The sequence below is a fragment of the Vidua chalybeata genome, chromosome 14, assembly GCF_026979565.1.
Source record: "Vidua chalybeata isolate OUT-0048 chromosome 14, bVidCha1 merged haplotype, whole genome shotgun sequence".
NCBI lineage: Eukaryota > Metazoa > Chordata > Aves > Passeriformes > Viduidae > Vidua > Vidua chalybeata.
Window position 1 is genome coordinate 8,755,322 of NC_071543.1, and position 13,709 is coordinate 8,769,030.

Here is a 13,709-nt window from a genome sequence, read left to right on the forward strand (position 1 = left end):
AGAATAAATAAAATCTTTGCCAGCTTACTTGTGGTGCCAGTAGCCTGAGGAGAAATACAGGAAGCCATAATTAAGCAGAGCATGTGGGGGTTAACGTGTTTGTTATGAAAGCTGCTGTTGCCTTCTTGGTATTTGTGCTCCAAACATTAAAAGAGCAAATAAAGTTATTTTCTTACACTGACAACTTTCACTGTGCTGATAATGTAGCACTCATGCATGTTTGACAATAACAGGCTTAAAAATTAATGGTTTCTCATCCTGATGGAAGAAGTGGGATTTCACTTTTGTCCTGATCCATACACAAATTTTTCAGCCACATTTAAATAATGAAATTATTTTCTTAAATCCATCATCATGATGGTGAATGACAGGGTCTTTGTTTTAAAAATCTTACAGTTGAAGACATATGTCGAGGGTGAACTGATGTTGGAAATAGAATGGAAAGTTCTCAATCCTCTCTTCTACTGCTGAACAGGTTTTTTTCCCCTTCCTAAGTACATTATCCCAGAGGTGCTACCACTGTCATGGAGCAGCTTGGCCTTGGCCAGTGGCATGTCTGTCTTGGAGCCAGCTGGTCTTGGCTGTGTTGGACATGGAGGAAGCATCTGCCAGCTTCTCACAGATGCCACCCCTGCAGCCCCTCTGCTGTCAAAACCTTGCCACACAAACCAACACCGCCCTCACCAGACTAACCTCATATGTGCCTCTAGCAAAGATCAGAACTTTTTCAGATCATTTCCTAACTTAGGCTACTGGTGTTTCAGAGGAAAACTACACTAATAAAGCAGAAGAGAACACCATGGCTACTTGCATTGATGGGAAACTCCTTCATGACTTGACAGACCACTGACAGAAGTTAAGTCTGCAATTTAAGCTTATCCATTTCTATGTTGCACAGCAACTGGTGCTGTCATAATTAATATTGAGAGTAGTGAAAGTTCTTATTTCCTTGTGCACAAATGGATAATCAGGATAGAGAGGATGGAAAAAATCAGAAGGATTTATTTCATTCACAAATTTATAGGTATAAAAGGAGAAGAGATGCCAGAGTTTATCTCAACTGACATTTCCACAAGCAGATAGTTTTCTGAGAATCTAGCCTCACATTTAATTTACAACACCACGCAGGCGTTGAGAAGGTTGAGGTGCATGCAAGAGGCAGCCATAGCCCTGGGAGAACAGCCTTTTTCTCTCATCTAGCAACTGATCCCTGTTTACATATGGAACTCGCACCACACTTACTCAGCAGAATGCTAACATGCCTCTGCAGCATTCTCTCAGCAAGCAGAAAAGCCCAGTGCCACAAAAAGACATGACACAGTATATATGTTCCAGCTGTTCCTGACAGTTACCACTTTGCTCCCCCCTGCAGACAAGTATTTCACTCTCTCTCTCTCCATTCACAAGGACAAATTTAGCAAAGTCACGGGATAATTCAGCCCCTGCTCTTCCTTTCAACAGCCTGTCCTCACCATACAAATCAGGTCTAAAGGAGGAATGCACTCAGATCCACAGTCACAATTTATTGCTGTTGTTTAAACAATTAACTACCAAAACTGGAGCCTGACCATGGGCCCAGGGTGATGCTGACCCATCTGCACTGTGCTGCTTGATTGATGAATATATTCTGCCTGGTTCGTGCTCTGTCACCCCCAGGACCTTGGTGGCAGTGACACGCCATGGGCAGACACCTGATTTCAGAGCAGGAGCCATTGTGAAAAGAAAAAAAAGACAACAGATGAACGTTGCTGTGGTTTTGCTCCAGGAAGCTATGAACTATGTAAGCTGCATGTGGGGACAGCCTTTATTGTTGTGGACAGGGCAGAATCTAATTTTACCAAAAGCTCTCATGACACATCGGGAGAACTCTGTCAATCCCTTTCAGAAAACAGACCAACGCCCTCTGGCACCAACCTCCTCTGTGAAACAGCAGCAGACATCCAGCATCACACAGGAAAATCTCCTGTTTAGGAAAGTAGCTGGTGGAAGACTGGAGTTCTGCTGAATAGTACATTTATTTGCAAATGTAAAACTGTCTTTTTCTGAAGTGGGAGTGGCAACAAACAGGTTCACTTTGGTTCAAACCTCTTCCCTGGCTCTTTTGCCAGATTAGAGGTTTCTCTCTTCTCTGTTATCCACAAAAGCACACACTAAAAAATGTGGATTTTCCAATTTTCAGCTTCTGTTTGCAGACTAGTAAACAATTTTATGATGTCTACACAGGTGATGAAGTAAGTCATGGCTGTTCCTTTCCACATGTGGATCAGTAGCAAACATTTTGTGAGGATTTTCTCATGGGGTAATGTTATTACTGGCCCCTCAAGGTCAGCAAATAATCCTTGCAGTTGAGGGAAGAGATACAAAGACTTTCTTAAAGATCTAAAATTTCTATTATAATTGTCCTAATTACTTTTATGAGTTAAGAAAAATCTACTTCATTTTTCATGATCGGTACTCAGTTCACACGTGAGGTCTACATTATTGGGCAATTTGAACTTCTTTACTTTATTAAAGGAATCCAAAATAATCTATTTGACATCAAGATTATGATATGTCTCTTCCAGATCAGAAATAACAAATCATTATTTGAATTTCAATATCCTGAAAGTGAGGATTTGCTGAGACCAGTTTACTCCAGACTATCTGGAGCAGCCTGAATTTGGATGGGAAGCTTAAAGAAGGGTTGCAGGTAGGCCTGAAGAAAGAGATGGAAAAAGAAGTCTCTAGTTTTATGTTTAGATGAAAAAATATCTGTCTAGCTATTTTCAGATTCATAAAGGTGGAAGACCCACCATGAGCTGGAGGATGGGTCTCAACTTCCCACAAATTGTCCTGCTGAGACCAGAGAACACTCTGGAGTGATAAGAAAATGAACCCAGGAGAATTAACAGAGGACACTGCCTGCTTCTGTTCTCTAGATTGCCCAAAAATACCTGAAAATAAATAGGAACCCAACCTGTTACACTTGGGAGAAATTTTCATGCTGATGGCAGAACTGTGGATGAGAGACCTTCTCTAGGCAATTAACTTTTAATTATGATTGAATTGAGCAAAATACAGCAAATAGAGCATAAAGCAACACATCAAAATACAGCAAAGAGACCAGATTTCTGTGTGTAAAAGGTTGCTCTGTGTGAAGAATGCAAATGCAGGAAAGGAGGGATTGTTTTGATGGCAGCTGTGTGTTTGAGACTGTTACAAAAAAGGAAGAATTAGTACAGGATGAGGAAGAAAGAAGGCCCAGGCAGTCAGGGAAGCAAAATAGCAGGAAAAAAAAAAAAAAAAAAAAAAAAAAGAAAAAAAAAAAAAAAAAAAAAAAGACAGCAAGGGGAAAAGCAGACACATATCCCATGTGGACTAGGATAAACTACTTTTGTCTAACAGACCCCTCAGCAGAAATGGATAGTACTCTGGAAAATATAATAGCTTCAGTGTAGTTTTTCACAGTGTGTAGATGTTTGCAAGTAAAAATAGATATAAAGGAGAAGATTACAAGTATTTTCACAGCAGGGTAAAGCCTGTGGTAACTGAAGTGATGGCTTTTGGCTTATGGAATGCATCTGCCATGTTTGCAAGGCTAAGGGAGGCAGTACTTTGCAGCATCCTTTTGTGCATTTCCTGTGTTCAAAGGAAATCCTGGTGCATGCTAAAACCTTTAAACAAGAATTGTTATGTTTACAAATAATTTGTGATCAGTGTGAAATCAAACCCACAGGCTTTTGGTTAAGAGATAATTTGTTCTGGGCAAAGAAGTAAGACAATTCTTTGTGAAGAAACATTTAAGAGAGTTAAAGGCTGTACTGCATCAGCCTGCTCACTGGATTCTCACAGACATTCCAAATTTTATAATACTCTGTCAGGAACAGTTTATTTATAGGTTTTCAATATTGCAATATGACTGCATAGGTTAGGGGAGAAAAAGATGCCATTGAAGGGAGTGGCAAATTATGCTTCAGTTTTATTTCAGTTGGAAGAAACTTTTGACAGCTTTTGCTTGGATCTAAAATCTCTTTTAAAGTGCTCTTCTGGTTGGGGACTTCTTGAGACAGTGCTCAGATTTTGGCAAAGTAGTAGCTTATTACAGCAGAAAATATGATCTCCAAAGGAATCACCAATCATTGTTATATCTGGATGACATCATTGTTTGGAGGTGGGCAAAATCTGGCATTCAGGACAGAATACACAGTTGTAAAACTGTTTATTAAAGCCTGGTTGTGGTAGCTTAAACTGATACAAATTAGTGTGGCTGCAATCCCACCCTTCATCTTGCTGTAGATCTGTTTTGCTGCTGTATTGGCACTGGCCCCTGTGTGCGTGGGCAGTTGAGTTGTTTTGCTGGGCTGATTTGAGGAAAAAATAGCAACTCTCTTTGTTAGGATCAATTTTGTTTTTTAGAATCTAGAACTAACCCATTGCTCACCTGCAGAAACACCAGTAACAATGCAAGGGGTCAGGAACACAAACTGTGAGAGCTCCTGGCACTCTCAGTGCAAAAATGAACACACAGCCAAAAAAAAAAAAAAAAAAAAAAAAAAAAAAAGGCAAAAAACTGTGTAGTTGTGAAATACAGGGATATTAGAAGACTTTCCAGTACCACAACAAAGCTCTGGCTACTAAAGCCTGGATTAACAATGCAATAATGGGATAAAGTTGTAAAAACAAAGAGTATTTGTACAGCTATCAACACTTTGAACCAGATATAAAGGACACATTAGCTATTTTGTTATAGTTCCCAATGCTGAATGTGGTCTTGCATTTGCAAACCCTATTGGCAACGCCAGAGACTCTCCATTGGGTGAAATGGAAACTTGATACAGAAAACTGATGTATGGATATGAAACCTGCACCACAAAAAAAAAAAAAAAAACAAAAAAAAACCAAAAAAAAACCCAAAACAAACAAACAAAAAGCAAACAAAAAAAAAACACAAAAAAAGCCACACAAAAAAACCAACCAAACAAACAAAAAAAACCACCCCTCACAAAACCCCCAAGCAACAACAACAAAAAAAACCCAAACCCTTTTCTACAAGAATACTCAATGTCAAGTCTACTGTTGCCTGTTACTGATGCAGAATCAGGGAGCATTTGTTTGTAGCCATGAACTGGGCTGCTCTCATCTCTCGGCTCCTGCAAAGCCCTGCAGCCATGGACATCCTCAGAAATGGCTCTTCAGCAAAACTTGGCTTACAAATGAATGGCACATAAACCAAGAGCACATTTGAGAAGTACCTTCTTTATTGTAAGCTCTAGAGGAGGAGTCCTAGGCTTCTTTCTAATCCTATGAACAAGAAAATAATTTGGAACCCTGAAGTTAGTAAACTTGGAAGGGAACCTGTAAAATAAAGAGCTGAATGAAAGAGGTAAGTGCAAGAATGCATAGAATTGTGCTACTGGATATAGCCAAGGTTACTTGTAGAGAAATAACCTCTTACTAACAGCAATATTAAAATAGCAACACTTGATATAAGCATTTTAAGCAAGATGGTAGCACTGCTGCAGTCAGGGTAACATGTGGTTACTGTGGTTGATCACACTTGGAGGCTGATGTAGGCATGGAGATAAAGGTGGCAACTATTCAAGTCAACTTGCAAATACTCCAGAGACAGCTATGTTACTTCCAGATCCTGCTGGTTTCTGAATTATAAAGCTGTTCATTGCTTACAGTTAACATGTATTGCACAGTTGTGGTTAAAGTTAATTGCTGGTACAATTAAGCTAGAAATGACCAGTGTCCTACAAGTGGATTTTGGAGAACCTCCTGAATGTGCATGTGGGAGTGAACAGATCCCAGAGTAACAGGATACAACCTTCCCAAAGCCCTTCTTAAGAAAACCCTTTTGCCATTCTAAGGGAAAGTGCTATATGTACATGATACAGTTAAAGAGGTAATTAAACAACAACAAATAAAAGTTTTATTTATTTAAATAATTTTATTATTACAATTTTTATTATTATTTATGATTATGTATTATTTATTATTACAAAGTATTTTTTTTTCCTATTCCTGATCAAATTGGTTTCAAGACTGAGCAGCATTCACATCAGATAGTCCTCAGGCTGCCGGATCCCCTTGTCAGCACTCCCGCAGCTCAGTACAGGTCGGTGTTGCCACCTGGTGGAACTTGACAGCGGCACTGCCGCTTGGAAATCGGATTCTCGAGTCTGCAAAGACACACATCACAACTCATACCCAACACATATTTTATTATTCAAGCTGTTCACCAGAAGATCACCATCCTCACGGTGCATTCACATGGTTCCATTTCACCAGCACTTGAGTTTCTTGGTTGGTGTGACAGCTGCGAGGACAACCCCGCCTGCTTAGCAAGGGGCTCAGAAGGTCTCTGAAGACCACTCCTCTTTTTTCAGCAGGTGCCTACAGAATCCTCTCACTTCCTTTCTAGTTAGCAGCCACAGCCACTGGTCTTCAGCTGAGTTACAAACCTGTTGCTACCTTGGTGGCCTTGCATGGATTTGGCAGATTCTTGGCGTGTTGAGTTTATTTGTTCTCGTGAATTCAACCCTGCTGGGGTACAGGTCCAGTGCTTATCAACTCACACAAAGGGGCTTGCATAGCAACTTGGCCTAGAAATCAATTCCACAGAATACTAAGAAGTTACCCAAACCCAGTTATATCTGTGCTGGAGAAATGAAAACTGCTACAGGTTGGAAAAGGTTGAGTAATCACTGTCCAAAATTTTAAAATCTTACGGAATTAGCTGGACAGTACATAAAATTGTCACTGGATCTGTTATCTTATCAGCTCTTTAGATATTTCAGCAATGTTTAAAACATACAAGTGGGTAACAGTGAGCCTGCAATTTCTCTTTATAAATCCGACAAGAAAACATAATTCTCATCATACAGTATGTGGCATCTTTCTGAGATGGGCAGAGGAGGCCTGCTAAATTGGGGTGTAGGAGACCACACATTCAGCCCTGGTGATTATATCTGGCAGACTGTAAAATAGGGAGTAATAAACCTGGGAAAACAAGGAGCTAAGAGCTAAATCTACAATGTTAACAGGACAACTAGCACCTTCCCTCCCAACACATGAAAAAAAAAGAGGATATATTTGGTAGAATTTTTCAAATATGATAACAAAATCTAGTATACAAAGTAAGTACAAAAAAGCACTTCCTACTTTTTAAAAATAATTAATTAGATTATCACATTATAATTCTGTTGTGTGACTAAGTGATTTTTTTTTCAAGCACTGCTGTAGATCCACAAGGAATACACAGCATAGTCTAAGAGAAGAGCTAGGAACATCTCTGCAAAGTGTCAAATGCAAATGTGAAGCACACAAACAAAAAATAGCCAAAAGAGATCTTTCATGAAAGCAGCAGCTCGATTGTTTTGTACAGCATGCAATGTTCCTGTGAATTCCAAGGAAAAAACAAGCTGTGACAAACACTTGAGAGTGTTCTGCATAAACAGAAGCTTCAAGCATTTGAAAGTAGAGAAGGAAAGTCAGATATTAAAAGTGGTTAGTGCGCTATTTGCTCTGAAGGTTAAGAACAACCACGTCATGGACTGGAATTTTCCCACCTTAGAGACTTTCTCATAGCTAATGGTAAACTTCATTTTCTGCAGAGTGCTGCTTGGAAAAGCTATTTGGAGTACTCTTTCAAAACCAGTCACATCACTCTTCTCGACTGCTCTATGAAAAATATACTTCCCAAAGCTTTTAAAATAAATCACGTGGAAGGGCTTCTGCAGATGCTGTGGGCCTCGCTTTTTTGTGGACGATGCAGCATATACAGAAGGTGCTAAATAATTTGGAACAGCACTGTTAGTGCTTTGAAGCTGTTTCACAGCATGAAAAAGGGGAGTTTGGAGCTTAGAGCTTCTATGATGGGCCATAAAGTAGATACTGAATTTCAGAGTAATCAGGCAGTCATGGAAACAGTTCAGACATATGTTACTGGCACTTCACTGGAACCAATGTATAGATGGAATAGAGGTCTCAGAAGTTTTTCTAAATGCAGCGTATGAGATCTGCAATAACCCATTTGCTCAGCTTAGTTGTTGAGTTATGCAAAAGGATTCATACAGCTACTGAGCTTTTTACTGGACTGAAATAGCATTTTTTGCTCATTCTGCCCACTGGGCTAAGGTTTCATTGCTGCCACTGGACAAAATGCTCATGCTACTGCCTTTGTAAGTAATCACCAGGGAACATGGCTGATTTGGAGCTATGTTTTTTAACTCTACCAGCTCAAGGACTGTTTTGGGATTCTTTAGCAGTGTGAGCAAAATTACAGCTCAGCAGCTGAAAATCTGAGTACCTTGCATGGACAGTCATTAATACGTGCATGGCCAGCAACTAAACTGAGCAGCTTCATTATTGCAATTTTCAAAAGAAATATGCAAACACTGCTGAATTTAAAATCGCCCAGGAAAAAAAAAAAAAAAAAGAAAAAAAAAGAAATCCTGTAAGCTATTTTTGCTTTGTGAGCTCCACTGCTACCCCTTAGACCTGCAGAGGTTAGCAGATGATTTTCTCTCTGGTGCCGCCTGGGGCGGTTCAGGAAAGCGCACACTTGCCATTTGCAGCAGGGTTCGGAACTGCTGGGATGAAGCCAAAGCACGGAGGCAGCAGGCCGAGGGACGGGATCCCGGCCCTCTGCCCTGCTCCGGTGTCACCTCCACCCCGGCATCACAGGGACACGGCGGAGGTCTGGAGGCTGGAGCGCCTCTGCTGAGGGACAGCTGAGACGGCGCTGCTCGGCCCCAGCTGGAGCCGCTGCGGGGAGCTCACTGAAACCTGTCAGTTCTGGAAGGGGCTCGCGACTGGGGGAGAGCAACTTTGTACAGGGGCAGAAAGGACAAGGGGGAACGGTTTCAAACTGAGAGGAGAGATTTGGATTAACAATTAGTAAGAAATTCTTTAATGCAAGGGTGGTGAGGCACTGACGCAGGTTTCCCAAAGAAGCTGTGGCTGCCCCTGGATCCCGGGAAGTGCCCAAGCCCAGCTTGGATGGAGCTTGAAGCAACCTGGGATAGCGTTAAGTGTCCCTGCCCATGGCGGGGAGGTGGAACAAGATGATCTATAAAGTCCACTCGACCCCAACCCAGGCTGCGGCGTTGTGCAGCGCCCAGAGAGCCGCGGTGGCCCCGGCGCGCGCCGGCCCGGCTATCGCGAGAGCCGCGCGGCGCGGGCCGGGCGGAGGGGCGGGGCCGCGCGGCGCGAGGGGCGGTGGGGCCGCCCCCGCCCCCCCGCGGCTCCGGCGCCCGCCGAGCTCAACATGGACCCGGGCCCCGGCGAGGAGCCCCGCGCCTCCACGTCCTCCGCCACGGCCGCCGCGCAGGAGCCCGGCGCCGAGGAGGTACCGCTCCGCTCCGGGGGGGGGGGGGGGCCCTGCGGGTGGTGGAGCCCGGCCCGCTCGCCCCCTCCTGCAGCCCCTGCTCGGCCCGCGCCGCCCCGGCCCTGAGGCCGCCCGGGCCCCTCCGCCGCGGCCCGCGAGGGCCCCGCCCGGGCACGCCCCCGCCCCGTGCCTGCCCTTCGGCGTCGCCCTGACAGCGGCCGCCGCCCCCGCGGCCCTGCGATGTCCCCGGCCCGGCCCTGCAGCCCGGGCCCGGGGCCGTGGAGCCCGTGCGGAGCCCCTGCCAGCCCCGCGGCCTGCGCGCCCCGGCGGGGTCCGTCTTCCGGAGCCCCCCGCCCTGCTGTTTCCTTTCCTGTGCCCCGGGAAAGGCTGGCCCGGAGCCGGCAGCTCCGAGGGCTCGGGAGGGCGGCCCGGAGAGTTGGGCTGACAGGGGTCAGGGCCTCCCCCTGCTCAGCTCGAATTGTGCCCTGGTGCAGAACACAGCACTGGAGAGAACACGTATGGCTGCCAGCCGCCTCTCCCTAGTTTTTTGGAAGAAAGACACCAGGCATGTAGAAAGTGACGTATTCAGGTATCCTTGGAAACAGAACGAGATTTAACCCGAAGAATGTATTTTAGAAAAAACTTAGTAGGAATGAGGAGCGTACATCCTGTATTTGTGATACTGGAGAAGATTGTGGAGCTACTGATAACAGTACATTCAGGTGTTTTATGCCAGTTACTGACAGTCCATTTTGCCTGTAAAGAGTGTTTGAAGCTTTATTTTATTATGTATACAGTTATGGGACACAGTGAAGTGCGAGCCTGAACTTTACTTAGTTGCTCAAAAGAAAACGTTTAAGGGCTCTTTCTCTATTGTATTCAACTTACTCTGCAAAATTTTATGCATGTCAACTGTACAGTCACAGCGTCTGCATAACAGTGGCAGTCATGCAACCTGTTGTGCTGCTCCCCTCTCAGTATTTTACTTCATAAATAGTTTTTGTTGTACTGCCAAAAGTGTCTTATTGGCTATTTGGAAATGTATTTCGACCTCGTAAATGTGAGTTTAACACAGAAGGAATTCTAATTATTCTTAGTGTATCTGTTCAGAGTTTTCAGTAGCACAAGTTGCAAGAGTAAAGTCAACAAAAGCAGCAGCAGTTCTTGTTCCCAGTTGTTTATTTAGGTGTTCATGAAGCTTCCTCACTTTGGGACTTAAACTTTCTGGATAGAAACCTCTCAGCCTGAATTTGGGAACTCTGTTTAGGGTAGTTTAATATTAGAGATTTTAAGGGGAATGTTTTGTATCGTTGGAATACTCAGGATCTTTTGAAAGTGCTGTGTGGGTGTTGTAAGGTGTTTAAATGACGCCAGTTTTCAGGGGACTGTTTAATCTATAATGGAAATAGGTTCTAGAGTAGAGACAAATTGTTACTGGCGAGTTTCCCAAGCTAAAAACGAAACTACTTCTGTGGTGGTGAATTGTACTGACTTCTGCTGTCCTGGTTCCTGACAAGTCAGCCCTCTACCTGATGAAACTTTACCTGTTGTGTAAGGTTTCTAGGGAAAAACTCTCAGACTTCATGACATATTTTATGTTCCTGTATTGTTTAAAGGTACATGGTCCAGTTGTTAGGGGGAAGTATTCTTACTCGTACCAAAATCTAGTAATTGTCAAGGTGTAGATTTTGGTAATTCAGAGCATGCTGCAGAAGCAAGTTTGGCTGTGATGCCTGTGCCTGCCTGCCTGGCACACTAGCACAGAGCAGTACCTCAGAGAGCCTGCAGCATAATCTGCCCGTGGTGAGGAAGAGAAGGGGCACAGGGAAGCATGATCATGCTTGTCTCTTTGACTGGCTTTGGATAATGTCCTGCTTGTTATTTCTGACACTACAGAGTCATCAGTATTCAACAGAAACACTGCAATAATAGGCTGGGGGGGGGTAAGGACAGTGTGTTTTGTTTTCTCTTGAAGGGTGAGGTGTATGCTGTGATTTTATTGTGCTGTGGCTGCAGGAATATGTCAGCTCATTTACTGTTTCAACTCAGAGTGTGTTATTTAGAAATACTTACTTCAGAATAAATTTGATTTGTATGCCACCATAAGTTTTATCCTTCTGGGATAATCTGAGTAAGAAGAGAACTGGCATTGCAGCTGTCTGCCTTGGGGCTCAGAAAGATAATATTGCATTGCAATATACTTGGAAAACTTTCAGTTTTAAGAGATTCTCATAATATTGAGTTGTTCTGCTTGAAGAAACTTCATACTTACCTGAGGTACACAGACAGCTTTTTTCCAGTAACACATATCTATCTAATTTATTTCTAGGGCAAGTGAGTAGGCCTGAAATGGCCTACTGTCAATTTGTTTTCATTTAAGGAATAATTTGATACTTCAGTTGAAGGACTGGACCTGATACTAGCAATGTCAATCTGTCTCTTTGGAGTGTATGTTGTTCAGTAATGTAATGGAGGTGTGAATATCCACGTCTGTGTGAGCTCTCTGTGGCATGTTGGAGTAACTTTGCTTTCTGAGATGAGCTGATTACCTGTGAGATTGAAGAACATTTAAGTGAATAGAATATTTTTAATACTACCTCTTTGCAACATTTGGCCTTGCAAAGGTGAGCTGGAGCATTTATAAAAATCATTAAGCTGTCAAGCAGCTTCATTATACACTTAGTACTGTTCACCTCTGCAGAGAATTATGGCTTTGGGCCAAACTTGAAACAGTAATCTCTGACTTCAGAAAATATTCCTCCCATTTGCATGATTGTGGTTAAAGAAGAAGCTGGCATGTGTATTTATCAGTAACAGTTCTGAAATTTAAATTCAGCAATGTTGCTTGACAGATTTTAAAATATTTTGTACCATTTTGGCCTGGTTTTGCTACTGGACCCAGTTTAGAGTAATTATTATTCTAATGTATTTAATAGTAGTCTGATACTCAAAGCACTTAAAGCAGATTCATGCTCTGCACTGTTATATTTTATGCAGACATGCACTCTGGCAGCTCCTTCCAGTTTATTCAGAGCTTTTCAAAAGCATTTTTAGAATTTAAAGCATCTCAAAATAGGTTTATTTTTATTGGCATATTTCAAAGACCAATTAGGAAAGTTTTCCTTAATTAGGGGAAAAAAAATCTACCATTTCATCATTTGACCAATATAGCTGCGGAAAACCTGCTTTGAGCTTCACAATTGAAGACAGGTATAAATCTCATAAACTGCAAAAGTTATATTTTAGTTACAATTCCTTAGATTTCTTTCGTATATAGTAAATAAGGTGGTTCTTCACCTGTCTGAAAGTGTACCATGGAGTTGTTGCTGCATGGATTGAATTGGTTGGTTGTTTATTTTCCCAGGTTTCTGGTTAAGTGTAGTTAAGCTGTGTTTCCAATTGAACTTGTGACTATTCATCTAGAAGTGGAAACAGACAAAATCCAACTGAAGTGCAAGTGTCAGGGACTTACAGTTAGGAATCTGACATTTAGAAACCAAAACTTTTACATTTTTAAAAATACCTTTTCAGGATATTAAACTTAATTATGCATTTACAGTGAGATCTCTGTGAAAGATTAAACTTAGTGCTCTTTCAGTAATTTCTTTCAATTTGGATCCTGTGTGTAGATATAAATATGAGGATCTTTAGTTTCATCGTGGACATGGAGTTTTGCTTTAGGTGAAATGATATAATTAATGCACTCATTTCATTTTGAAATAATTATTTTTGAAAAGTAGCATGCTTGTTTTGCAGTTTGTAGGTTTGTTCAGTTCGATACATTTTGCTAAAAAAGTAAACAAACTGATATTTATAAAATGTTTAACTTCTGATTTCCAGAAAAATGATCCCCCATTTCAACTCAAACTTCCTCCAAAGGCAGCTCGACCTGACAAAGAAGTTGACCCAGAATATGAAGAGAAGATGGTAAGTGCTTTCGTGAGAAAACATACTGCAGCTTTTTATGGCACTGGCTTGTTGGAGCAGGATCAGCACAGTTACAAGGAGTTGTTGCAGCCTGGATGTGTCAGAAAAGAAAAACAAATCCAGATTCATTTAGATGCCTAGGCCCATGTCGTGTGTCTCACAGTGACAAACAGGTCAGGTAGTGGTAGTTCTGTTAAATACTTCCCATTCTTCCAAGTATTTTTGTCTGCATGGTGTTTGGAGTTGTAGACTGTGTTTTTTATACTCAGTAGTTGTCAGTAGATTTTTAGTTTTGTGGTTTCTTTTGTAGTTATCCACACCCATCTATGGTAAGGAGTTACTATTCAATGATTTTTTTTTTATTTAGAACTCTCCCCATTTTGTTTTGAATTGATCTCTGCCAGTTTTATTTGATCACTCCTTGGGTCATGTCAGAGGCATCCTTAAGCTGCTTCTTACTGAATTGAAA

The 13,709-nt window shown here is 42.1% G+C and overlaps 1 protein-coding gene across 3 annotated transcripts in view; it reads left to right on the forward strand.

Annotated features, from left to right (window-relative positions):
- Positions 1–9,238: 9,238 nt before the first annotated feature.
- Positions 9,239–13,709, forward strand: part of SMARCA1 (SWI/SNF related, matrix associated, actin dependent regulator of chromatin, subfamily a, member 1) — a 34,295-nt gene continuing 29,824 nt past the window's right edge. The window contains exons 1-2 of one of the 3 annotated variants that reach the window (XM_053955655.1): positions 9,239–9,334; positions 13,154–13,240. In XM_053955655.1, coding sequence (XP_053811630.1) covers positions 9,254–9,334; positions 13,154–13,240 — 168 coding nt within the window. In that variant the 5' untranslated portion in view covers positions 9,239–9,253. Of the gene's footprint in view, positions 9,335–9,659; positions 9,903–12,505; positions 12,524–13,153; positions 13,241–13,709 lie in introns of those variants that run through there. The other 2 variants (XM_053955656.1, XM_053955657.1) reach the window with 2 other exon arrangements.